General features: G+C 40.9%; 1 protein-coding gene across 2 annotated transcripts in view; it reads right to left on the bottom strand.

Annotated features, from left to right (window-relative positions):
- LOC106582137 (ankyrin repeat domain-containing protein 10) overlaps positions 1-27,496 on the bottom strand; it is a 34,588-nt gene extending 7,092 nt beyond the window's left edge. Inside the window, exons 1-4 of one of the 2 annotated variants that reach the window (XM_014164906.2) lie at positions 27,103-27,496; positions 22,219-22,371; positions 19,310-19,401; positions 208-464 (exon numbers count right to left, since the gene is read on the bottom strand). In XM_014164906.2, coding sequence (XP_014020381.1) covers positions 208-464; positions 19,310-19,401; positions 22,219-22,371; positions 27,103-27,300 — 700 coding nt within the window. In that variant the 5' untranslated portion in view covers positions 27,301-27,496. Of the gene's footprint in view, positions 1-207; positions 465-19,309; positions 19,402-22,218; positions 22,372-26,588; positions 26,868-27,102 lie in introns of those variants that run through there. The other variant, XM_014164907.2, reaches the window with a different exon arrangement.
- Between the last annotated feature and the right edge of the window lie 428 nt (positions 27,497-27,924).

The raw sequence follows: 27,924 nt of genomic DNA, 5'->3' as shown, positions 1-27,924 counted from the left end.
TTTTTTTAATGTATAAATTAGCAAAATTACCAGATTGCAGAAGATGCTGGTGACTTTGGTAAATCACCAGTTTTCTTTGCAACCATAGTCAGGAGAGATTAATCACCCTAAAATTCTTGTCATTAAAAAAAAAGTCACTGGAATACGTTAATAATCCCTCGCAAGTTGAAGTTATTTTTATAGAGTATTAAAACTGCAAAAATCTACCGTCAGTTCTGGCCTTCTTGATTTGATTGGCTTCCATGTTATCAAACGATCTCTTTCTATTGGGTGCCCCGTTAAGGAGGCTCCGCCCTTGGATGAGAGGGTGGGAGTGGCCTCCGTTCTGGGTGGTACCGTTCAGACAGAAGCCGTTAAGCTGTGTCTGGGTCAGGTTCTGCGCATTGGAGAGCATCTCAGCACATTCGCGGAACCCCTGGGCATGGGCCAGGTCAGCGGCGGACAGCCCACTAGCGTTCCTCATACTGCGCAATAAGAAAAGAGAGCATTAGAGAAACCTACGCCCTGTCATAGCCAGGGATCACACACACACACACACACACACACAAATCCCTGACTGCCTATTACACTAACCTTGCAAATCTTCACTACCATTATCTCTTTGAGGGAGAGATGACGACTGATCCTTTTAGATATTTTTTCCCTGAAATTAAATGCATCTGGAAATAAAAATCTCACATCTCTTTTTTTAAATGAAAATGTAAAGCTGTCCACCGCAAGAGAACATGATAAATAACTATCAATATGCACACATTTGAAAAATGCCTGAATCAGGAGACCAAAGTCATTCCCACATCCCAGAAATGTTGATACATTTCAAAGATGCAAAACATTGAGTGGAAGAAATGCACGTCCTTGGAGATAATGGACAAGTTCATTCTGATTGACGGTGACCTCAAAGAAATATATAAGAGTCAAAAAGAGGAAAAGTTATACAAGGTGGTGTTCTGAAAATAGCACATGATTTTCAGGTACAGAGATGTTGAACAGGGTCAAAATCATGGTATCAAGTCATCAAGTCCACCTTGCAGAAAATGTATGTGCATGTATGTGTGTGTATGTGAGACGTAAATATGAGTGAGTGGGTGTGTGTGAAGCTAACAGTGTCTCGAAAAAAGCTGATAACAGTTAAATTCTTGCTAAAGTGAGTAGAGACTGGCAACACAGGATCAAAGTTCTGCTTATACGGTACAAAGAAAGTCCACAAGACAGGCTTCAGGGTCCTCCAACTCTTCATCGGTCACAGGGAAAGCTAGGTGTTTTTCCAGTACATCCATGTTCATGATTTGATGCAGATGGAAGAGACAGAAAGACAGAGATACAAATGGAAAAGCATAAGAGAGAAGAAAGATTCAGCAGAGTAATCTTCAAGGAACAGGGATGACGAAAGATGTCCTTTCTTCCAGGATAGAAAAGCAAAAATGAGACAATATGTTGGAGCTCTACAGTGCCACTCACTGTTTAAGAAGAGGGAGAAAAACGATTGAAAACAGACAATGTCAAAGCAGCCGGCATCCAATCAGAAGGAACCAATAAAGGTTAAGAAAACAACAACCATTCATGTTGGTATCACAGCAGACACCAAAAAGACCTATGGTTGATTTGGTCTCAGATTCAGGCATGTGCATAACAGATAGTCTGTTTAGTCATTTCCTGTTGACACTATAAACCTGTAATAAACCTACAGTAGGACTTTATGAATGAGCAAACAGCAATGCAGTGAGCATAGTTGATCATGATTTCTGATCACGATTCTCATAATGCTTATAGATATGCTAGCCAGAAGACAAGGATGTCACTGGGTGGGTAACAATTCAGAGCATCAGTGTTTGAGCTGTTTTCTGTGTCTGGAATTCTAAAATCAGTTGGGTAAAAAGTAAAAGGGATAAGTGAGCATCAAAGCAAGTTAGTCTAAAAAGATTGGACTACTCTAACCTGGCTACTAAGCCAAAATTGGCCATCTAAAGCGATAAGACAGGGCCAAACCAGTGTCCTGCTTCTAAGTAGGTCATAAACAAAAACAGACACCAGGTAGAGAATTGCCTGGCCACTGTTCCTGTCCTGGCATGTGCTGTAGCAGACCAAAACGATTCCCTTGTAAGGATGGAGGTCTGCTCTGCCATGGAAATGGCAGGAAGTGTCTGGAAAAATACTCTAAGCTAACAGAGGCCCGAAACTTGACTGTTTGGATGCCAATTGCCAAACATTTCTGCTGGCTAGTGGGAGAACCATTCTGCACTTGTTGTTCCGAGGCTAAACACCATTGGATTCCATGGCAAAATAATTTTCCAAGGTGAACAATCAGGTCTTTGTAAGGGGAAGAGGGCATTCGAGGCAGGTCCCCCGTATCGATGTAACTTTTTGTTGTCGTCGTATTATTTAGAAATGAGAAACACTTGACCTTGTGGGCAGTCTCTGCCTCATATAGATTGCAATGATGCAATAGGAAAAAATAACCTGCTACTGCAGTGTTGCTGTAAGGGGTTGTAGGACGTTCAAAAGACGTGTAAAATACATACTTTCCAGACGTTGAAGTTGGGTTCAATTTAGGTTCTGTATGAAAGATGAAAAGACGTATTTTCCGTATGTTTAAAATGCATATTTTCCAGGATGTTGAAAAGGTATCTTTTCCGGACGTTGAAAAATATGTATTTTCCCGATGTTGAAATCAGGCAATTTTTTTGGTTTGAATTAAAGTTAAAAATATGTAATTTATAGACGTCTATGATTAGTTCAGACTTTGGACTGCACAAAAAAAGACGACGACCAAAAAGGCATTAGTGTTGGTCCGTGCTTACTGACATACAGCCTACAGTTTTGCCTGAGGTTTAAATTTATGAATGCCCATCTGTGTGGTAAGCCTACCACTTGTAAAACACCAAAAAAAGACATCCGGTCCAGACAGGAAGAAAGAGAGACGTTGCCTCGTGGTTATTGGGGTGTAGCCTGCCATGACAGCCACAATGGAATTGTATAAATGCCCATCCATGTTGTAGGCCGACCATTAGTAACACAGGCTGTTGCATAGGCTTTATTAGTCATAAATGCTGTGACTAATCAATTTGGCAACTTAAGCTCTGAATATCAGATATCCAACTTTATCAGGAGTTATCGTGAGCCTATTTGCAATGTGTTTACACTGCGGGAAATGCAGAAGTATTTAATTTTTTGCTATAACCAGTTTGTCAAACATTGACAGATACAAACTTGAAACTACTGATCATGACAATGGGGTGAAACTCCTGGACAACAGTTGTGTCCATTTCATATTGTCAATTTTTCTTTGACCCGTCCTGTTTTTAGAATTGTTTGTTATTAACATGACAACGCATTTTTTATTTGATTGGGCGCCATTTAGGTTACGCTATTTGATCGGAGAAACCTGCATGTAAAAACTGTCAGTGTCATTACATTGTCATACATTTTATCTACAGCCTGTAGGCTACAGAAAAGACCACACTAACATATTCTATATTTGCTACACGATTTAAGTCAAAAATTGACGTAATGTTGGTGCAACACCGCAGCGAGGGGTCTCTCGATGAGCACCCTGAAGAGGCACGCTGAGAATGGACAAGCAAAATATTTTGCTCCCCTGACTTTGCCAAAGTGGGCACTGCTTATCACAGGGTGGCATCAGCGCTCATCTAAAAAGCCCATATGCCACTGGTTGAGAAAAATGGTCATGTTTTGGGGCAGAATTAGGTCAAGTTGTGTGTTGTTGTTGGAGGTGCGTCTTGGTCAGTTTAGCTCAGAAAATGCCTCCCTCGTCAATCTGCCGCCATTGCCGGCCTCCTAATCCTGCCTAATGAGCGGGCCGGACATACGTAGGATCATTCGCAGTGCTTAAAAAGTATTGTGAGCCATAATATGAATATACAAATATGAGTTATAAATGTGAATAAAGTGAAAGGTGTAGCAACCCAGTGACATCCATGATGCAATGTATACTCTCCAGTTTAGATACTGTTGTTCACTCATTCATAAACTCAGTGCTTTGTCTTTCTTACGATCCCTAGAACTATCTTAGTGTACAAAGTCAAAACAATAAATTAAATCAAAATGCACTGTAATTAACGTGCTTAAGATCACATTCCTCTGTTGAATTAAAATTTTTACAAAATCACACATGATTAACTTGCATACATATCCCATTTCCCCCCATTCTGACTCAGTTTGAAAAAACAAAAATTAACGCTTCCCAGAGATCCCACCTTCAAGCAAAAGCTTTGTTTATATAGAATTTGTGAGCATGTACTGTAGACTGACGGGTCTCACTAAGAGGACTAACAATCATTCATGGTGCCAGAGAATCTAATACAACCAGTGTAGGGAACATTATGTGCACAAAGAACATGACATCAAAGTATTCTATTCTGGCTTCTGAAAAATAGCCTATTTTTGAATTAGTAATCAGGTAACATTTCAACCCAGCACTAAGTGAATTTGTTGAAGGGACAAACAGGATATAGTGTAGTTTATGATCAACCAAACAACGTAATACTATGTGTATGTCATGTGTATTATATGTAATGTGTATTGTAAACATATACAGTTAAAACTAGACCGGAAGATTGGTTTCTATCTGAACTATGACCAAAAATAATGAGCTACTGATGAAAGGATGTGTTCTTATATTAGGAAATAAATAAAATCAGGCACTAAAAAAGGTCAGAGTTGAGAAACAATCCCAACAATAATCCCTAATCCTGTCCCAGTTAGTTAAAAAAGAAAGTCTAACCCCTCCAATCTAACTATCCTATCCTATCCCATCCCAGGCCTGGACCCACCCCCTGCTGTCACTGACAAAGACCAGAGGTTTCATTAAAAGAATAGTTCAGGATTTTGGCAATTAAGAGGTAGTTTCGCGAGCCAATTCTAACTAGCGTTAGTGCAATGACTGGAAGTCGACGGGAACAGCATAGACTTCAAGTCATTGCGATTCCTTCAAACTGCACGCAGAGACATAAAATGGTATCAACGAGTTCATCGGACTCAGGGGAAGTAGATAAAAGGACCCATTGCCAAAAACCCAAACTATCCATTTAAAGTAGAGGGATTAAAAAAGATAAAAAAGGATAGCTAGCAACTTCATCTCCTTGAACTAGACTCATTTATTATGGATCAAATTAGACTGACTAAGATGTTTTTAAAAGGTTGCTTCTCTTCTCTCTTTTACTTAGAACAAACTGCAAAAGTGTTCTTCATTACAATGAGAAAAAAATTGGTTAGAAAATTAGAGAACATGGGCTTGAAGAAGGAATCATGGAAATAACATTCCAAAAACATGTATGATAGTGACTTTTGGTTGAACATAATCACACAAAATGTTTGCTAATTGTATGTTAGCAGATGCTGGAGTAACTGATAGGATACCATTCACCCAAAAGTATCAATGTGACAGGTTATAAACTATTTTTAAGCCACACAACCACAAGTAACACTAATATAGGCTTAACCCATCAGTTTTCACTGGTTTTAAAGAACTACAGAACTTAGTCCAATAAGTTAAAAGGACTGAAAATGTAAAAATAATATCTAAAATATATATAAGAATTATATATTATTAATTACAAGTATAACCACATGTTCCCATTCACTTAAATAATAAACACTTGTAAAAATCCTAATTACTTTATTACAATCAATTATCTGCATAATAAAGTTAAAGATTTGGATGCAACACATAGGTAGATATAAAGACACAGTAAGAGTCAAAATATGATGGATTTGTTTTATGTGGTGCCTTGTTCCTTTGTACACATAGTGCCCCCCATTAGATCTTTCATAGGGCTACAGTTTAAAAATCAGATTTCTGGCCAGACTGGATGCCAGTCTGTTTATGGTTTAACTCATTTGTCAGTATCATGCCATGTTGTTTGGAATGACAATGACAATGCGAGTTGGATATGGCAGAAACAGTCTGGCATCCTGTCTAGCTTCTGGCACCAAACATATGAAAAACTTCCAACATAGGCAATGGAGCCATTGTGAACAACCATTCAAGTAAAGTGTGCTTAAATCATGAACCCTCAAAGTGAATATCAGCATTCAGAAGATTAGTTTATGAAATCCTGCTGGACGATATGCTCTTAACACTACATACATGACTTCTAGTTACTGAAATACAACTGCAGAGACAAACTGAAAATATATAAATGTGTCTTGAAAATGTGTGTCAACGTAGCAATTCATTATTGCACTTGAATGAGTCTGTAGATAACGTTACAATCTTAGCATAATGGCCCTTTGACTCAAGCACAGTTATGGACAGATGATCCATCCAGACGAAGCGATAAGGTCTAATCGAAACTTTGGATCCTCAATAAGTTCAGGTGGATCAGATGTTTCACTTTAAATTCACCATTATTAGAGTAGATAAAAATCTTACAGGTGTAGTTTTAAGTGTATGAAAATCTCTGCTATGCATTTCATAACAGAACACATGCTTATTTGCATGTTAACCAGAAATATCATAAAATATAGAAAAAAAAAACGAAAAAAAAAACCACAAGAGCATTAGCGAGGAAGGGCACTGATTTTGGGTGATTAGGCAGTCGGCGTAACAATTCATCCCAAAGGTGTTCGATGGGGTTGAGGTCAGGTCTCTGTGCAGGCCAGTCAACTTCTTCCACACGGATCTAGACAAACCATTTCTATGTGGACCTCGTTGTGCACTGTGGCATTGTCATGCTGAACAAGAAAGGGCCTTCGTCAAACTGTTGCCACAAAGTTAGAAGCAGAGAATCGTATGCTGTAGCGTTAAGATTTCCCTTCACTGGAACTAAGGGGCCATAGCCTGAACCATGAAAAACAGCCCCAGACCATTATTCCTCCTCCACCAAACTTTACAGTTGGCACTATGCATTCAGGCAGGTAGCGTTCTCCTGGCATCCGCCAAACCCAGAGTTGTCCGTTGGTCTGCCAGATTGTGAAGCGTGAGTCATCACGCCAGAGAACGAGTTTCCACTGCTTCCACTGAGCTTTACACCACTCCAGCTGACTTTTGCCATTGCGCATGTGATCTTAGGATGGTGTGCGGCTGCTCGGCCATAGAAACCCATTTCATAAGACTCCCGACGAACAGTTCTTCTGCTGACGTTGCTTCAAGAGGCAGTTTGGAACCTTGGTAATGAGTGTTGCAACCGAGGACAGACGATTTTTACACTCTACGCGCTTCAGCAATCCCGTTCTGTGAGCTTGTGTGGCCTACCACTTCACTGCTGAGCCGTTGTTGCTCCTAGGTTTCCACTTCACAATAAAAGCACTTACAGTTAACCGGGGCAGCTCAAGCAGGGCAAAAATTTGACAAACGGACTTGTTGGAAAGGTGCCACGTTGAAAGTCACTGAGCTCTTCAGTAAGACCATTCTACTGTCAATGTTTGTCTATGGAGATTGTATGGCTGTGCGCGCGACTTTATACATCTGTTAGCAACGGGTGTGCCTGAAATAGCCAAATCCACAAATTTGAAGGGGTGTCCACATACAAATACTTTTGTACTATATAGTGTAAGGGTCTCCATAGAAACCCCTCTATTTTGGGAACACTGTTCTGAGAGTTCTATTAAAGCCTGATAATGTAGCATTTCCCTTCACAGGATCAGAGCGGCACTGGAGATACTCTATTTTAGTTGCTCTAACTGCATTTGTCATCTTGGCTTTAAACCGTCAATAGACAAAAGGAAATCCCCTTTCCCCCTGTGAATTATATACTGCTCAAAAAAATAAAGGGAACACTTAAACAACACAATGTAACTCCAAGTCAATCACACTTCTGTGAAATCAAACTGTCCACTTAGGAAGCAACACTGATTGACAATAAATTTCACATGCTGTTGTGCAAATGGAATAGACAACAGGTGGAAATTATAGGCAATTAGCAAGACACCCCCAATAAAGGAGTGGTTCTGCAGGTGGAGACCACAGACCACTTCTCAGTTCCTATGCTTCCTGGCTGATGTTTTGGTCACTTTTGAATGCTGGCGGTGCTTTTACTCTAGTGGTAGCATGAGACGGAGTCTACAACCCACAAGTGGCTCAGGTAGTGCAGCTCATCCAGGATGGCACATCAATGCGAGCTGTGGCAAGAAGGTTTGCTGTGTCTGTCAGCGTAGTGTCCAGAGCATGGAGGCGCTACCAGGAGACAGGCCAGTACATCAGGAGACATGGAGGAGGCCGTAGGAGGGCAACAACCCAGCAGCAGGACCGCTACCTCGGCCTTTGTGCAAGGAGGAGCAGGAGAAGCACTGCCAGAGCCCTGCAAAATGACCTCCAGCAGGCCACAAATGTGCATGTGTCTGCTCAAACGGTCAGAAACAGACTCCATGAGGGTGGTATGAGGGCCCGACGTCCACAGGTGGGGGTTGTGCTTACAGCCCAACACCGTGCAGGACGTTTGGCATCTGCCAGAGAACACCAAGATTAGCAAATTCGCCACTGGTGCACTGTGCTCTTCACAGATGAAAGCAGGTTCACACTGAGCACATGTGACAGAGTCTGGAGACGCCGTGGAGAACGTTCTGCTGCCTGCAACATCCTCCAGCATGACCGGTTTGGCGGTGGGTCAGTCATGGTGTGGGGTGGCATTTCTTTGGGGGGCCGCACAGCCCTCCATGTGCTCGCCAGAGGTAGCCTGACTGCCATTAGCTACCGAGATGAGATCCTCAGACCCCTTGTGAGACCATATGCTGGTGCGGTTGGCCCTGGGTTCCTCCTAATGCAAGACAATGCTAGACCTCATGTGGCTGGAGTGTATCAGCAGTTCCTGCAAGAGGAAGGCATTGATGCTATGGACCGGCCCGCCCGTTCCCCAGACCTGAATCCAATTGAGCACATCTGGGACATCATGTCTCGCTCCATCCACCAACGCCACGTTGCACCACAGACTGTCCAGGAGTTGGCGAATGCTTTAGTCCAGGTCTGGGAGGAGATCCCTCAGGAGACCATCCGCCACCTCATCAGGAGCATGCCCAGGCGTTGTAGGGAGGTCATACAGGCACGTGGAGGCCACACACACACACTACTGAGCCTCATTTTGACTTGTTTTAAGGACATTACATCAAATTTGGATCAGCCTGTAGTGTGGTTTTCCAATCCAGACCTCCATGGGTTGATAAATTGGATTTCCATTGATTATTTTTGTGTGATTTTGTTGTCAGCACATTCAACTATGTAAAGAAAACAAGCATTTAATAAGATTATTTCTTTCATTCAGATCTAGGATGTGTTGTGTAAGTGTTCCCTTTATATTTTTGAGCAGTATATTTGGAGACAGGTCCCACAATATTGGTAACCTGGTTTCTGGGATGAGTCAAAAACATCCACTGTGGACAAATGTATTAATACACCAACATATGTCAGGACATTTTATTTTGTGAATTTTAGTGGTTTTCTTAAACTCAGATCTCACGTCACTGAATGTTGTAAATGTGCCTACTAATGATGAATGTCCAATAGAAACGTAAAAACATACTCAGTTAAGCTAAGTGGGTTTTTGATCCTGTAGCTCTTCTGAAGTTTTCAGCTATGGTTCTTTGTCTCTGGCGTAACTCATCACATAGCTCAGTACAGGAGCCAATCGAATGACACGCCAGAGCTGACATGAACAACAATAGACTGCTAACCGGCTTGCTCAGGGCAAATCCCTTAGATAAGGGAGGCCTTGCATTTCCCCCCTCTTCCTTCCCCTGAATTCTAGCCGACTACATTCCATCTCCCACCCTCTCCCATTTGGTTCCTGTAGTTACAAAGTGAACCATTTTGATTTTTTGTTTAACTGCAAATTTTCTGATGAATACATAGTTCAGGTCGAGAAGAGAGCGGTAAATGAACGCCAACTTTATTTGAAACACAATGATATCTGCAATCACACTCATGTCCTGTTATTGAGACCCGTCATGTGTGTGTGAATGCTAAAGGGTAATACAGTACCTTGAAGAATCAGCCTGTTGGATTCGAAATGGTCTATAATTAAGCAATAAGACCCGAGGTGGTGTGATATACGGCCAATATACCACAGCTAAAGGCTGTTCTTCACACGACGCAACGCAGAGTGCTAGGACACAGCCCTTAGCCGTGGTAGATTGGTCATATATCACAAACCCGAGGTGCCTTATTGCTATTATGAACTGATAAACATAATTAGAGCAGTAAAAATAAATGTTTTGTCATACCCATGGTATTCGGTCTGATATACCACGGCTTTCAGCCAATCAGCATTCAGGGCTTGAACCACCCAGTTTATAATACAGGATGACCATGTCCAAACCTGAATAGTAAGTAAGGAAGCGTTAATTTCTCTTTTAAATGCCTGGTATGCTTTGCTTTTCAGTTGTGAACACACAACCACTGCCTTCTGTTGCTAGCCTATCACCTTTGAGAGAGATCCTAAAAATCATGCTGACCTGTAACTTACATAGGACTAATTAAAAGACCACTAATCATAAAATGGGTCCTATGGTTAGTTTACAAATAAAATACAGGGACAGGTAATATTAAGCAAAGCATGCAGGTCTAAACATGTCTAAAGAAATCAAACTTTTTAAAAGATATTCATAAATGTCCTAGCATTAAAACCAATCACCGCATGAAATACCTCAACAGTTTGCAGATTTGTTTGTAGATAGGAAGCGATAGTGAGAACACTCAATGCCACAACAGTACGGCTATCCCAGGGAACGGGGCAGACTCTGCAGTGTCTATTCTCCCCCTTTTCTAGGATTACTTGAAAAAATCAAGTCATTTCGAATTCAATGGCTGCAAAACATTGAGATGTGGAGGTTTCTGAGTCTTATTTGTTGACAGTACAAAAAAAGAAGAGATCATACGTTTTTCTATTAAGTATTTTTTCTCTCTTCTTATTGCCACTTTCATAAGAGAAAATGTGACATAAGATCAGATAATCAAAACAGATCTTACGGTATATCATAGAAATGGGTTAATACTGAAGGTGACATTCAAAAACAGAACAGGTCCTTCTATACAGCAAAAATATTTATAGCATTATAATGTTAGCATTATATACAGTTAAATAGTATGACCCTAGTGACTGCTCTACTCTGGACTATTCTCTATCCACTACACTACCCAGTGATTCTCTATTCACTAATCTACTGAGCTTACCCCCTAGAGTAGCTCATTGTAAAACCCTAAAAGTGCTTGAGGCTCATGACAAGAAATTCTAAAGGAGAATCCAAAAGTGAAATTAAATGAAGTTTGATGTTTTAGGGTCAAAACGATCTACGCATGTTTCTAGATATTTAAGGTTTTGATTGTGAATGATGCTATTTTTTCCCCACGCCAAAATAAAAATTGATAACTATTTGAATGAAACGAACACTAATAAATATTCATTGCCCTATTATGATGGTGACGTAAAACCATACATTTATATATTTTAATAAACCAGAACGTTTGACCTGAAATTTCCTAACAAGGAAGTTACCACTTGCTGCTCCATGTATGTATTGTTGAAGAATATCTGTGATTAATGATACCAAGAGATTGGGTAAATGATCTGGAAAGAGGGCAGTAGTGTAAACGTTGGAGGAAAAAAAACATAACTGAATCAACGATAGAACACAACCAAGCTTCTGTGAGTAAGTATGCAGGCTGAGATATTCATGGTTTGTGCAGGATGATTCAACATGATCAGGGCACAAGAAAAGCACCGGTCCAGAATAATGGGCCAAGGTCCTTGTCAATGTACTGCCACTGACAAACAACAACAAAATAGGTCATCGTCTTAATATGTTGAACTTGAGTCTTGAGATGCAGAAAACACTATGATAGATGGTTGAACTATCATTTTTTTATTAGAAAATTATCCTCTTTCAGAAAGGCTATTTGAGATGGCTCAGGGACAAACCCACCAACAAGGACATGCTCCATGGCTTCAGAGATTTCAGAAGAAAATGAAAATATTTAATTAAAATCACACATACTGGGTGATAAGATGACGCAGACAGATATGGCAGCTCTGCTTCTAAGCACAATCATTTTGCTACACCCGCAATAACATTTGCTAAATATGTGTATGTGACCAACAAAATTAGATTTTATTTGATTTATATCAAGGTTATGGTCAACATACTTGACTTCCCTTGAAGATGGAGCAATTCTAGCTGCACTTCATGTTGTGGAGGTTTGAGAAGCCTAATTTGCTTAGCCTCTGAAGAAAATCATGTAGCACATTAATGAAGCGGTATTGGTCAGTTAAATGGTAAAGGTCAGTCTGGAAGGGGGCAATTGGCAGCAGACAAGAGCTCAAATGTCCAAGGAGAAGGTCATTCTAAGTTTAGGTCATAGCGACGACCAGTAGAGTGGCATAAAGCGGGAGGGAAAGAGTACTGGGGCAAAGTGACGAAGCAGAAAAAAACCCAGCGCAACATCAGTCATGATGACGACTTCTGTGATTGGTAAAGTTTGAAATGTCCTCTTCAGAAGTGAGAAAGAGGTCTGTTTATGACAGTGAGAGATGATACTAGAACTATGAATGACGTGTGTGCAGCAGCAGAAACAGGGGGATGAGTTTGACCAAGGAATATCAGATCAAATCACAGTTTGATTAAGAACAAAAGCAAGTTTGAGAGTATTTTAGTTCACCCATATTAGTTATTATTTTGAAGTAAATATCAACCTCTGAATACATTAAAAGGGATGGTTTGAGATTTGGGGAATTAAGCCCTCTATTTTCTACTTACCCAGAGTCAGATGAACTCATGGATACCATTTTTATATATGTGTCTACGTGCAGTCTAAAGAAAGTTGAAGGTAGTTTCTGGAACGATTGCTAACTAGTGTTAGCACAATGACTGGAAGTCTATGGGGTCCGGTAACATGCTGGAGATGCTTTTGGCTCAACGATTGTGAATGTCACAGTGAAGGGAAAGACAAGGGAACATTCTCAGAATGGAATCATCCTTGTGGAACTGTGCCATGTAACAGTGACAACAGAGTGCCTTGCTAATGGTGGCGGTTGGTACGGGAGGCATCCATTACTAGAGCATCAAAGAATGTGTGGTGTGTTTGTCTGACAGTCACACCAGACAGCAGCTTAGACAAAGTATTTTGAAAGTAGGATAACAGGTTTAAAATGGTTGGGTGCATTTAATAGTTCAATATTCTCCCTATTCTACAGAAAATTATTTTAAAAGGTAAACTTATAGTTGGTAACAGTGGGAAATTGCAATATTGCGGCATATGATTCATACAAATATTAATCTGCCTGGCACAGACATAACTTCCAGAATTCAAAGGAAGCAGCTGCGGAAACCTGGAACAAATGGCACCAGTCCGTATTGGAATGTCTGTGCAACTAAGAACTATGTTTACAGTAGCTAGAGCTGGCTGGTCAACTACAGGCCCAGTAACAACCTTGTTTGTAGAAGCTATTTAAAGCTGAACGCATTTATGTAGCACTGCCATTTATTTACCAGTAAGTAAACATCTGAACATTTAAAAAAATGAGATTTAGTAATGTTATACTTCATAAAACCAATATGCACATTTTGTTTAGCCTTCTTTGCATACAACCGGCTGGTGCTTCAATTACTATTAGGCTAGATTTACTCAAACTACAGCTGCCTTTAGCACAGGAGAAACATAGAAATCACCGGTCAAATGTGTTTCCATTGCAGTTTTATCAGCTCCCTCTGGGTACTGAGAGCAGATAGTGGTTGCTTGCCTAAGCACAGGAGAAAATGGCTCCATCCAAAAGTTTTTCCTACCCTTATAGGTGGTCTTTCGAAAGCAGAAAATAAAAGCTGGTTTCATATGGATTAGCCTATATTTTACAACTTGTTTGCTATTGGTTAAAACCTTTAGACTTTTGAAGCACCATAGTGCAATAGAAGATTGCAGGGGACAAAAATGGACATGACTAACAATAATATTTTTAAAAGGCTTTAAATAATTTTATTTTCACCTATAATTCCTTAATACGTCACTGTTTAGACAGGGTAATGTTTTTGAATTTGAGAATGTATAGTAAAGAAAAATGAGAATCTGTTGCCATGAGCCTCCTGTCTAGTTTGCCTTTTTCTTCCATACTCTAGAATAGTGGACCATCAGAATCAACATGAGCTACAGCTGTCAAAGGAAACAACATTGTGACATCAAACAGTAACTCAAACAGCTGCACAGTAGCATTTCTAGGACCTTTAGGGAAAAACAAACAGCTTTCAAAATTTTTCAGAGGCTAGCAACCATATGCACATTTCATCATAATGAATAGAATAAAAATAATCTAGAAGTCATTTTTCCCCCCCACTGAAATTGTCACCAGTGATTTTAAATGCCATAGACCATCAACCCCTTAACCCAATACAAAGCGTTTTCCCTTTTTTTAACCTGGGTTAACAATATTACCATAACAATATTGTCCAAATCTGTTCTACAATGCTTGTTGGAATTTGGGTTTGTATGACTATAATTTATACCACGTTTGGTTAGCTTGCAACTCTACATGAGAATTGAGAATCATAAAAATTGTCATAGTGCCTGCCAGAAACTAAAATACACGTCACCTCAATGAAGTATGGCAAAACTCACTGTATGTCAGCTGAAATAAGGAGTAGAGTACCCTATAGTCACCTGAAAGAGAGATTACATTTCACTAGCTCAGGGATGTAGAACTCAAATTCTCAAGTGCTACAGTGTCATGCTGATTTCTGTTTCTCCCTGGCAATAAAAGTAGTTTCTTCCTGATCAGAAAGGTTCTTGTAAAAGTTATATAGTAAACCCAGGTAGTGTTAGAAATTAAAATACAAACATGGCATATAAACTCACTGGTGTTTCTGGTTTAAGGTGTGTGCGTTGGGGTTTTAATGGACAGATGAAAAAGGTATAGGCTACAGGTTGTCCCACAGATGACACGAAGAGGGTACTGTAACTAAAACACCTATTTCTGCCTTAAATGTTGAACTATCCTTCAGGGTGAATCCTTCCAACACTTGCTAAGAATTTTGGGGAGCAATAACATTCCCTTGAGAGAATCGGACTATGCATGTTTGTGAGCAATTTGTCGTTGAGACATAAAATTTATAATCAATTTAAACAGACAATGATTATCATTTAGTAACTAATTTAAAATACGCTGTGAAATAATTAGATCCCTGTCAAATTGAGGCAGTGTCTGCGGTCTGCTGTCAACAATGTGTCTTGCCCACGCTAACAGATGTGCATTTGTCAAGGTTTCAATACTGCTCTTGTAGAAGTTAATGGTTCTAGTATCTCTGTCTACCTAAACACGATGGCACTTGGTCATACAATGAGGAGCACCCTAAAACTGTTGGTAAAGCCCTATTTGCAGGGCATGGTGGTGACCTTGACTAAATATATGCACTAACTTTCAGTACTTACAGTGCATTCAGACCCCTTGACTTCTTCCACATTGTTACGTTAAAGCCTTATTCTGAAATTGATTAAATAATTGTTTACCCCTTATCAATCTACACACAATATCCCATAATGACAAGGCAAAAACAACTTTAGGAAAAAAAGCTGAAATATTTACTCTTTACTCAGTACTTTGTTCAAACACTTTTGACAGCGATTACAGCATTGAGTCTTCTTGGGTATGACGCTACAAGCTTGGCACACCTGTATTTGGGGAGTTTCTCCCATTCTCCTCTGCAGATCCTCTCAAGCTCTGTCAGGTTGGATGGGGAGCGTCGCTGCACAGCTATTTTCAGGTCTCTCCAGAGACGTTCGATCGGGTTCAAGTCCGGGCTCTGGCTGGGCCACTCAAGCACATTCACAGACTTGTTCCGAAGCCACTCCTGCGTTGTCTTGGCTGTGTGCTTTGGGTCGTTGTCCTGTTGGAAGGAGAACCTTCGCCCCAGTCTGAGGTCCTGAGTGCTTTGGAGCAGGTTTTAATCAAGGAGCTCTGTACTTTGCTCCATTCATCTTTCCCTCGATCCTGACTAGTCTCCCAGTCCCTGCCGCTGATAAACATCCCCACAGCATGATGCTGCCACCACCAAGCTTCACTGTCGGGATGGTGCCAGATTTCCTCCAGACTTGATGCTTGGCATTCAGGGCAAAGAGTTATATCTTATTTCTCATGGTCAGAGTCCTTTAGGTGCTTTTTGGCAAACTCCAAGCGGGATGTGCCTTTTACTGAGGAGTGGCTTCCGTCTGGCCACTCTACCATAAGGGCCTGATTGGTGAAGTCCTGCAGAGATGGTTGTCCTTCTGGAAGGTTCTCCCATCTCCACAGAGAAAATCTGGAGCTCTGTCAGAGTGACCATCTGGTTCTTGGTCTCCTCCCTGACCAAGGCCCTTCTCCCCCGATTGCTCAGTTTTGCCGGGCGGCCAGCTCTAGGAAGAGTCTTGGTGGTCCCAAACTTCTCCATTTAAGAATGATGGAGGCCACTGTTCTTGAGGAACCCTTCCCCAGATCTGGGCCTCGACACAATCCTGTCCTGGAGCGCCTACGGACAAGTCCTTCGACCTTATGGCATGCTTTTTGCACTGACATGCCCTGTTAACTGTGGGATCTTATATAGACAGGTGTGTGTCTTTCCAAATCCTGTTCAATCAATTGAATTTACCACAGGTGGACTACAATCAAGTTGTAGAAACATCAAGGACCATCAATGGAAACAAGATTGACCTGAGCTCAACTGAGTCTCATAGCAAAGGGTCTGAAAACTTAGGTAAATAAGGTATTTGTTTTTTTATTTGTAATAAATTAGCAAATGTCCCCAAAAAATTTGGCTTTGTCATTTTGGGGTATTATTTAGAAAAAGGACGTAACGTAACAAACTGTGGAAAAAGTGAAGGGGCCTGAATACTTTCCAAAAGCACTGTATGGACCCAGAACTTCATTGAGCATCTGACCAATTACGCAAGACATTCGTTCTGGGTTAACTGAGATTAGGCAGCGTCTAACTCACAGAATAATTGACAGCAGAGCAAATGTAGGCCTATATTAAAAATCCATCAGTGTTATACCATGCCTTCTAAAATAATCTCTCCCCTCTTTGAGACTGTTTCGTCATCTGTGGGAAACTGCAGATATAGCCTACCCTCTACAAAACATTTGATTGGGCACTTTTGTTTCAGATCACAATATGAACCCATTTACTTGCAAGGAGATAAAATAGCTGGCACGGAGAGCGCTTTTAGAAGCACATCCACAGTATGGCGAGCAGAGCTTCATCTGTATCTATTTTAATCATGTCAAACACAGACCTTTCAAGTTGTGCTAGTTCTGAGGGATTATGCAAGTATTACGTCATAGTCCAATTCCTCTCAGGTATATCAAATGCAATCAATCAAAACACAAAACAGGACTGGCAGGTTGTATGTTTCTGTATTTGTCCACTTATTAGAGTCTCTGGAAAACATACTGAGGGTGTGAGAGATTAAGAACGTTTGGTGTTAACGATAATTATTTCATGGTTCGTTCTGGAGTTATGCTAACCTAATATATGGCTAAACTAAAAACACAGGCGTCGTCTAGGGTGAGGTCTGTAGTTCACATGAGGTAAACGACTTATCAGCTTTCTGGAACTTTGGGCACCTGCGCTGAACGGCTGGAGTAGTTTATCTGTGTGTTGTCTTATCACCAAACAAGCCTTTTTCAAATGGCAACAGCGTCTATCCTTTGTTCGGATCATAGGAGCTGCTGCACAGCATATAATTGTATTCTCTATTAAGAAAGGTTGCACATTTCTCTTGGGTTATGCATTTAACGTTTTAACCAATCTGCTGACAAGAACAAATGGGGGTAATTAACGCTACAGTATTCATACTTTTTTGTCAGTGTGTCTCTCTTCGCTCCCTGTCCATATCTCTCGCTCGCCATTTACCTGCATGCACCGTACCAGCCCTTTGCAGTGATGGGAGACTAGGCTGGCTACATCCTGATATGGTTAACAACTTCTCAACTAGATGTTTTTTCATTTATGACAAATGGTCAGAAAAGGACTGGATAGGTGAAACCAGTTTGTTATGTGGCGTTTCTGCCACATTGCCTAAAAGTTTAAACGATCCAATCCTTTCACATTGTTTGGTTCAACGAGGACAGAAACTCATTAAGGGGTTTTGGGACATCATTTGATGTGTTTTCAGTGTCATCTCCAAGCAAGTAAAAAGGATTTAAAAAACACATTTTACCTCCATTTTGTTCAAATCTACCAGAAATTGTCCGTTTCTCCTCTTCACGTTCGTAATGAGGAAATGTGCATTTGGTCAGGCACTACAGCTATAGAAAAACACTTACCAAAGCAAACGTGAACAAAGAGAAAGTAATGCTCTATTAATTCTACAAATAATCATCTACAGTTAAAACATAACATCAAAATAATTTCCAGATGGTAAAGCTTATCAACCTGGGTCACATTTGCAGGAGATCTCCACCAAAAACAATAGAGGTATCACAAATATTTCCCCCTGAAAAAGACACTGCTCCATGTTCAGACTGTCTAGTGCAGGAGGGAGAGATTCTCACACACCAATTTATAGACTAAGGTATTCAACCCTGGTCCGGAAGAGCTACTGGGTATGTAGGCTTTTGTTCCAGCCCTGAACACACACATTCGGTTCGGGTAATCATTGTCCAAACAGAAGACCATGATTAATTGAGTCAGGTGTGATTACAGGTCTGGAACAAAAGCCTGCACCCTCCAGTACCTCTCCAGGAATAGAGTTAGAATCCCTTGGAGTAGGGAATGTTCCAACGTCAGATGGCCCAAATTGAGGAACAGCAACAGATTGCGGCGCAACATGTTGGGATTCAGCATGAATTTATCAGGAATTGTATTATTGTTCTCCATCCTTCCAAAGACATGTTGTTCTGATTTCCTTGTCTGGTTGCTACAGTAACAGGACTCACACAGAGGAGGAAATCTCAACAACACATTACTTTTTCATAGGCGTAATTTCAGGGTAACTACTAACTGTAAGGGTATAACTCATGTAATTACCTTGTAACAAAGTCTAAGTACAGGCAGCTATATTTCTTACCTTTGTTAATCAAGTTTTGAACCTAAAAAAAGGTTCTAAACACAGCATATCTGCACATAAATAACTTGTTACAGGGTAAGAACATAGGTTATTCCACTGGTAGTCCCTATGCAGTCATTATACCTCATTATCTGTCCAGAGAACCTATGAACCATTCCCGAAAAATCCACACCAATTTCCACAGTTTGAACATGGAGCAGTGTCAACTGTCCTAAAAAAAGCACAGCTTGTTCGGGTTTTGATTGAGTCCTCTTGTAAATGTGTAGGTATAGGAGATTTTGGGTGTTACAGTGAGGGGAAGACAGAGCACACAAGGGGTGCAGTAGCACGACTTACTCAGCTTTCGCCCCCTGAATCAGGAGAGCGTTGACACAGTCCAAACTGCCTGCACGGGCAGCCTTATGGATGGGTGTCTCACCCACATAGTCCTGAGAAAGAGAGAGGGAGGTTATAGAGAAAGAGAAGGAAAGAGAAAGAAATATGTTACACACTGTATTTACACAAACTGAAGCAGTTGCTTACATTGGTTTCTTGTGCTGCAATAATATGCAGCAGGTTAGCCTCCCCCCTCTCATTTCCCTTAGAGCAGTGTCTGGTGAGATCTGCCAGACACCAGGGTAAAGTTCTCCAGAGGCAGAGTGAACTCTTCACCCCAGCTGCACAGCCGACCACATGGCTGTAGAGTATCAAGCATGAGAGAAAGATATTGCAGTAGAGAGAGAGAGAGAGAGAGATGTAGAAGGCTGTGGCAAGAGCTAGCAAAAAAAAATAGATCCCTCCTCCACGAGAGAGAAAGTGAGGGAGGTGCTGAAAGAGTGGTAGAGAGAGATTGAGTGTTTTTCCAACAAATCCCTCCATCCATAACCACTGTTCTTCACATCCAGAGAATGTAGGCCATTTGACATGCTGTAGTGGTGACCCACCCTGCACCTCATCCCTGGGTGGCTCTATTCAATCCATACAAGCGAGGGGTTAAAAGAGGGTGATGGGTTTAATGGAGGGGAAACTGTATGGCTATTTTTGAAATGGGTGTTGATTTTTTTTATGTAAGCTGTATTAAAGCTCTATTAGAAATAAGTGACATGCTGCAGCAAGCCAAGAGAAGAGGTAGGAGTTATGCCATCATGACCTACTATTCAGATGTCTCTGAGTGGTGCAGTGAAGCATCAGATGGTCAGTGAAAATGTGTGCACACAAGACAGGAGCGTAAGCAAAAGAACATGTCAGAAAAACACACAAAACACCAATGACATCAAGTCTAAATAAAAACAATATTGTCTTTTCATATGTAGATTGTGGTTTTCTGTCAGTCATTAAATCCAACAGCATGGAGATAAAAGCAGGCTGGCTGGGGCTCGTAACACACACGGGGTTGAGGAGGTTTTATAGATGTAATAACAACCATAGCCACAAAACAGAATGGAAATCTTTCCTCATAACATACAGTACCAGTCAAAAGTTTGGACACCTACTCATTCAAAGGTTTTTCTTTATTTTTACTATTTTCTACATTGTAGAATATTAATTATTAATCATAATCAAAACTATGAAATAACACATACGGAATCACGCAGTAACCAAAATAAGTGTATATTTGACATTCTTCAAAGTAGCCACCCTTTGTCTTGATGACAGCTTTGCACACTCTTGGCATTCTCTCAACCAGCTTCATGAGGTAGTCACCTGGAATGCACCTCAATTAACAGGTGTAACCTTGTTAAAAAAAGTTACATTTGTGGAATTTCTTTCCTTCTTAATGCGTTTGAGCAAATCAGTTGTGTTGTGACAAGGTAGGGGTGGTATACAGAAGATTTGGTAAAAGACCAAGTCCATATTATGGCAAGAACAGCTCAAATAAGCAAAGAGAAACGACAGTCCATCATTACTTTAAGACATGAAGGTCAGTCAATCCAGAACATTTCTAGAACTTCGAAAATGTCTTCAAGTGCAGTCGCAAAAAACAATCAAGCTCTATGATGAAACTGGCTCTCATAAGGACCGCCACAGGAAAGACCCAGTTTCCTCTGCTGCAGAGGATAAGTTCATTAGTTACCAGCCTCAGAAATTGCAGCCCAAATAAATGCTTCACAGAGTTCAAGTAACAGACACATCTCAACATCAACTGTTCAGAGGAGACTGAGTCAGGCCTTCATGGTTGAATTGCTGCAAAGAAACCACTACTGAAGGACACCAATAAGAAGAGACTTGCTTGGGCCAAAAAAACACGAGCAATGGACATTAGGCCGGTGGAAATCTGTCCTTTAGTCTGATGTGTCCAAATTTGAGATTTTTGGATTCCAACCGCCGTGTCTTTGTGAGATGCAGAGTAGGTGAACGGATGATCTCTGCATGTGTGGTTCCCACTGTGAAGCCTGAAGGAGGTGCTTTGCTGTTGACACTGTCTGTGATTTATTTAGAATTCAAGGCACACTTAACCAGCATGGCTATCACAGCATTCTGCAGCGATACCAGCCTATGTGGTTTGACGCAACACACCTCTAGGCTGTGTAAGGTCTATTTGACCAAGAAGGAGAGTGATGGAGTGCTGCATCAGATGACCTGGCATCCACAATCACCCGACCTCAACCCAATTGAGATGGTTTGAGATGAGCATTGAGGTTGGGGACCGCAGAGTGAAAAAAAAAAACAGCCAACAAGTGCTCTGCATGTGGGTACTCCTTTAAGACTGTTGGGAAAGCATTCCAGGTGAAGCTGGTTGAGAGAATGCCAAGAGTGTACAAAGCTGTCAAGGCAAAGTGTGGCTACTTTGAAGAATCTCAAATATATTTGGATTTGTTTAACTTTTTTGGGTTACTACATGATTCCATGTGTTATTTCATAGTTTTGATGTCTTCACTATTATTCTACAATGTCGAAAATAGTAAAAATAAAGAAAAAAAACGGTATTTATTTATTTTATTTCACCTTTATTTAACCAGGTAGGCTAGTTGAGAACAAGTTCTCATTTGCAACTGCGACCTGGCCAAGATAAAGCATAGAACCCTTGAATGAGTAGGTGTGTCCAAACTTTTGACTGGTAATGTACATTCAATCTAAATGTGTAACTGGTACCAATTCAGATGGGTCAAGGGTCAGGTGGCCCAAAGCCAGGATGATCCCTTTGATTGGATCAGTCTGAGCTCAGCCTCTCTCACAAACACTGGATGCTGTCATTTTTACTATGTCTGTTCCCCTTTTCCTACTGTGTGTGTGTGGGTAGGTGTATGCATCCATGTGCACTGTACCTGTCTGTTGATGTCGGCGCCAGCTTGCAGCAGCCAAAGCAGGCATTCTGGGTGGCCCCCAAACGCAGCGATGTGAGTGGGTGTCTGAGCAAACCTTGTGGTTACTGCGTTGACTCCACAGCCCACCTGCACCAGACGCATCACACACTCCAACTGAGAAGAGACAGAAATATATACAGTTATAAACACACACAGTTGAAGTCAGAAGTTTACATACACCTTAGCCAAATACATTTAAACTCAGTTTTTCACAATTCTTGACATTTAATCCTAGTACAGATTCTCAGTCCTAGGTCAATTAGGATCAGCACTTTATTTTAAGAATGTAAAATGTCAGAATAATAGTAGAGAGAATGATTTATTTCAGCTTTTATTTCTTTCATCACATTCCTAGTGGGTCAGAAGTTTACATACACTCAATTAGTATTTGGTAGCATTGCCTTTAAATTGTTTAACTTTGGTCAAACGTTTCAGGTAGCCTTCCACAAGCTTCCCACAATAAGTTGGGTGAATTTAGGCCTGTTCCTCCTGACAGAGCTGGTGTAACTGAGTCAGGTTTGTAGGCCTCCTTGGTCGCACACACCTTTTCAGTTCTGCCCACAAATTTTCTATAGGATTGCGGTCAGGGCTTCGTGATGGCCACTCCAATACCCTGACTTTGTTGTCCTTAAGACATTTTGCCACAACTTCGGAAGTATGCTTGGGGTCATTGTCCACTTGGAAAACCCATTTATGACCAAGCTTAAACTTCTTGACTGATGTCTTCAGATGGTACTTCAATATATTCACATAATTTCCCTGCCTCATGATGCCATCGATCTTGTGACGTGCTCCTGCAGCAAAGCACCCCCACAACATGATGCTGCCACCCCCATGCTACACAGTTGGGATGGTTTTCTTCAGCTTGCAAGCCTCCCCCTTTTTCCTCCAAACATAACGATGGTCATTATGACCAAACAGTTCTATTTTTTTTTCATCAGACCAAAGGACATTTCTCCAAAAAGTACGATCTACGTCCCCATGTGCAGTTGCAAACCGTAGTCTGGCTTTTTTATGGCGGTTTTGGAGCAGTGGCTTCTTCCTTGCTGAGCGGCCGTTCAGGTTATGTCGTTATAGGACTCGTTTTACTGTGGATATAGATACTTTTGTACCCGTTTCCTCCAGCATCTTCACAAGGTCCTTTGCTGTTGTTCTAGGATTGATTTTCACTTTTCGCACCAAAGTACATTCATCTCCAGGAGACAGCACACGTCTCCTTCCTGAGCGATATGGCGGCTGCGTGGTCCCATGGTGTTTATACTTGCGTACTATTGTTTGTACAGATGAACGTGGTACCTTCACGCGATTAGAAATATCTCCAAAGGATGAACCAGACTTGTGGAGGACAACAATTTTTTTTCTGAGGTCTTGGCTGATTTCTTTTGATTTTCCCACAATGTCAAGCAAAGAGGCACTGAGTTTGAAGGTAGGCCTTGAAATACATCCACAGGTACATCTCCAATTGACTCAAATTATGTAAATTAGCCTATGAGAAGCTTCTAAAGCCATGACATATTTTTCTGGAATTTCCAAGCTGCGTAAAGGCACAGTCAACTTAGTGTATGTAAACTTCTGACCCACTGGAATTGTGATTCAGTAAATTATAAGTGAAATAATCTGTCTGTAAACAATTGTTGGAAAAATGACTTGTGTCATGCACAAAGTAGATGTCCTAACAGACTTGCCAAAACTATAGTTTGTTAACAAGAAATTTGTGGAGTGGTTGAAAAACAAGTTTTAATGACTTCAACCTAAGTGTATGTAAACTATATTTATATATATATATATATATATATAAGTTTACATACACTTAGGTTGAAGTCATTAAAACTTGTTTTTCAACCACTCCACAAATTTCAAATATATATATATATATATATACACACACATAATACAGTGTGTCAAAGCCCCCTGCTGTGTCTGTCCTGCTGTGAGGAAATCCACAGGCCATCAAGCAAAACAGTATAGTGGAGAAATACAAAAGGCCTACAGTATCAGTATTTCCTGTAATCAAATACCTCCCTGCGGTTATTTTACAACCGGTACAAATCACACTAGGCTGGGGTGGTATCCAGATTGTCATACCTTCATACTGACCTTCAGCCATACATGGATATTTGATAATACCGCCACTGAACACAAGGGGCGCTATTTTCAAACACCACTGAGCCTTTGTAATCCCAAGGTTAGCAATGCTAACAAGTACATGCAAGACTCTTGATCCACGAGGCGATTCTCTGCTGTTACTGGCAAGCGAAGCTTGATTTTCAAAGACGCTAACCACTTAGCTAGATAGCTAACTAGCTACTAATTTAGCACACCAAATGCACAACTGCAGAGCATTTAGCAAACTTTAGACAGTTAACTTAATAGTTATAACAAATCTTAGCTGGCAAACATTTAGTTGTGAATTCCACACTGTAACTAGACCACCTGGCTCGTGCTGCACAACAGCGAGTGACTCACAAGGCTCCGGTCTCTCATTGTTGTGCTTGTAAACAAACACCACGTGAACGGGTACTACCGTTATGCTTCATAATGAAAAATTGTGACAGGTGAAATGAAGAAGGCAATCTTCTTTATCTCCTAACATATTGCACAAGTTGACTGCAGGTATTTACTTAAAAAGTAGCTACAACATTCAAATGTATAAAAAAAAAGAAATTGTTAATGGTATTGAAAAACCATTTGTGGTTATTTCCAAATACTCCGGTATATGGTATACCGCCAAAGCCTAAATCAGACCCAAATAACTATATTACATTTGTGTAATGCATCTTATCCAGAGTGAGTACAAACATTTTTGCACTGGTCCCTCGTGGGAATCGAACCCACAACCCTAGTGTTGCAAGCACCATACTCTACCAACAGCCTCGTGGGACCTACCACCTCACTTAGTGTTAAACCAACCTATAAAGGGTGTTTTTAATTTTTTTATTCAAACTATTTGACATGTCAAATGTTGATTTCTGCAAGAGTGAGGTGTGATTTAAAGTGCCACTGCAGTCTCCTTTTCACCTCATTTAACACCTGATTTAGTTAGAAGGCACATCGCAATAGGTGGTGCAGGTAATTCATGGCGCAGTTTGGGGGGGGGGGCTTTCCATAACCCTATGCAAATACAGTCTGACCCTCCGTGGGAGTCGCTTGATCAACCATATGTTTTTGCAGCAGTAGCAACAGTGCTGTAGCAGGACATTTATTAGACAAGGATGTAACCTCGAAGTTGACCATGCTCCATTTTGTTTGTATATTGTGTGTGTGCAAGTTAGTTTAATCACTTGTGATGATCATAAAAACTATGCTTCTCACAACCACAAACTGCCTTGTGTTCAGTCATTGAGTCATGCAGACCATGCCTCGGGCTATTTGTAAAACCCTGCTCTAACAGTAACAGGATACAGTAACAGTGTGAATACTAACTCAGCAGCACAGAGAGTCAACGGATGACTCGATTTTAGTAAATGCCTGAGGCTGAGCTAGCATACTGTCACTAACCAGGCAGGGACAGGGAAATAGAGAGGGCAGAATGTGTTGTTCTCAGTGTGTGCTTAAAATAGATTGACCGTTTATACAGTGTAGCTATTGTACTTTCACTTCTCTCTCAAATCGATCAGCATCCAGTCAGTGATGAGGCTGATTTGCACAGCGGTCTAAAGCACTGCGTCTCAGTGCTAGAGGTGTCACTGGACACCCTGGTTCGAATCCAGGCTGTATCACAACCGGCAGAGATTGGGAGTCCCATAGGGCGGCGCACAATTGGCCCAGCGTCGTCCGGGTTTGGCCGGTATTGTAAATAAGAAGTTGTTCTTAACTGACTTATTTAGTTAAATAAAATGTTAAATAAATAAAAATTAAAAACATGGCTTTATAATGTTCCTCCTAGTTAAACAATCAGGTAGGCTGGACAGGAGCTCACCCCGTCCTTCGGTTGAGTTGTTTACAATGTTAATGTATACACTTGCACATGGGAAGGAGTCCAGTGTGCTTACAAACTGCCTTTTGGCGCATTACAGGTTATTGGTTTTCCAACGCAACCAATAAACAATCGAGCCCGCCACACTGTAACCGGCTGAAAGACGTTCAGTGATGGTCTTGTTCATTTTAAACAGTCCCAATGTAAATCATTACACAATTTGACACATTCTGCCTTCTCCCTACAGTTCAGCCATTAGCTTCGCCCATGACTGCCTCGTGTGAACTACAATCCCGAAGCTGTTTTAACGTTTAGAAACGTCTAATAATCATAGCTTGCAATATGGCTTTCGAAGCATATGGCCCTTATTTTTCATCAGTGATAAAAAAAATAATTCAAATAAAACGACACTTACTGTAGCAGTTTTGCACATATCAAAGAAACGACACTTCCCGAGTTAAACCTACACACAGGTGTTCGGAGCATGCTAGATAGCTAATTAGTACAGGTGGTCACCTCTTGGCTTCCATCTGTTGTCCGTAAACAAGCGCTGTAACATGGAGATATGGCCGTGTGGGAACACGTTATCAAGGTGTGTATCAAATTGTTATTTCTGGCTGATATGAATGATATGGTCCTTATGCTTCCAAAACCGGGCAGCATGCGACACATGTTAATGTTCAGACCGAACCGTGTCAGGGAGGGACCTTAAAACTCCCCCTGAAGACGCCTTCGTCCAATGACTTGTGTAATCTAATGGAACTAAAGAGTCATGATCAAGGGCGAGCTAGCTAACGTTACCTAAATATTTATAATTCAGTCGCGGTCAGTCTGTCTTAAAATGGCAGCTGGAAACCTCGGCCAAAGATGGTTAGAAACTCTGTGCCTCGGCCTTTTCATTTCTTGGTAATAAAAAAAAATCCCATTACCTTTCCAAAATGAGCAGCCCAATGTATGGGTGTCCAGCCGTAGAAAGAGTCCTCCACGGCTAAATCCGCCGGGTTTGAGGTGCATTGAAGAAGCGAGCACAACGCACCGATATCTCCATCCCTGCACGCCCGGTGGAGTGGGAAGCGAACGTTAAGAACCTCCTCACTTGAAAATCCCGACTCATTGCCCAAAGACATTATCAAACGAATATAAAACACTATTTTAGCAAGGTAACGGTAAACGCAGTCGCCTGTTTCCAAATGTAATTATTGTGGTAATGCTTCTTTGAGTGCCTTTTCACGAAGGCATCGGCATCTGCTTGCAACATTGAGCACACAGAGACAGTGATGAGGCTCGAGTTTCTTGTCCAATGCACTGAGAATAAAACTTGAAGCGACTTGCAAATTCAGGAATGGAGTTTTGTACACATGACTCGGCACTAAATTCACACCTTATTATCTGATACATGTAATAGAAATACTGGCAATCTCTGCCTGTATCCTAGGCTATTATACCTGCAAAACGTCAACAAACCTAGCCGATCTACTTACAATTGGATGCATGGCTCTTTGCAATTAGATTGCACAAGAATATCGGCCTAAATAACTTTTTATTGCAACAATGAAACCTAAGATTGAGTTACATACTGTAGTCTACGATTCACAAAATAAACTCAGTGTACTTCTCAGCAATGTCCATTTTAAAAACAATGGATTGTAGTATCCTATATTCAGCTAAGGTAGGTCAAAACAGCCACATATAACAGTCTGGCTATTTTGACTGTGATTTCAGTATGTGCATGGCTTATGCATAAATACGTG

The sequence above is a fragment of the Salmo salar genome, chromosome ssa21 (genome assembly GCF_905237065.1).
Source record: "Salmo salar chromosome ssa21, Ssal_v3.1, whole genome shotgun sequence".
Classification (NCBI taxonomy): Eukaryota; Metazoa; Chordata; class Actinopteri; order Salmoniformes; family Salmonidae; genus Salmo; species Salmo salar.
This window is presented reverse-complemented; position numbering and strand designations above follow the sequence as displayed.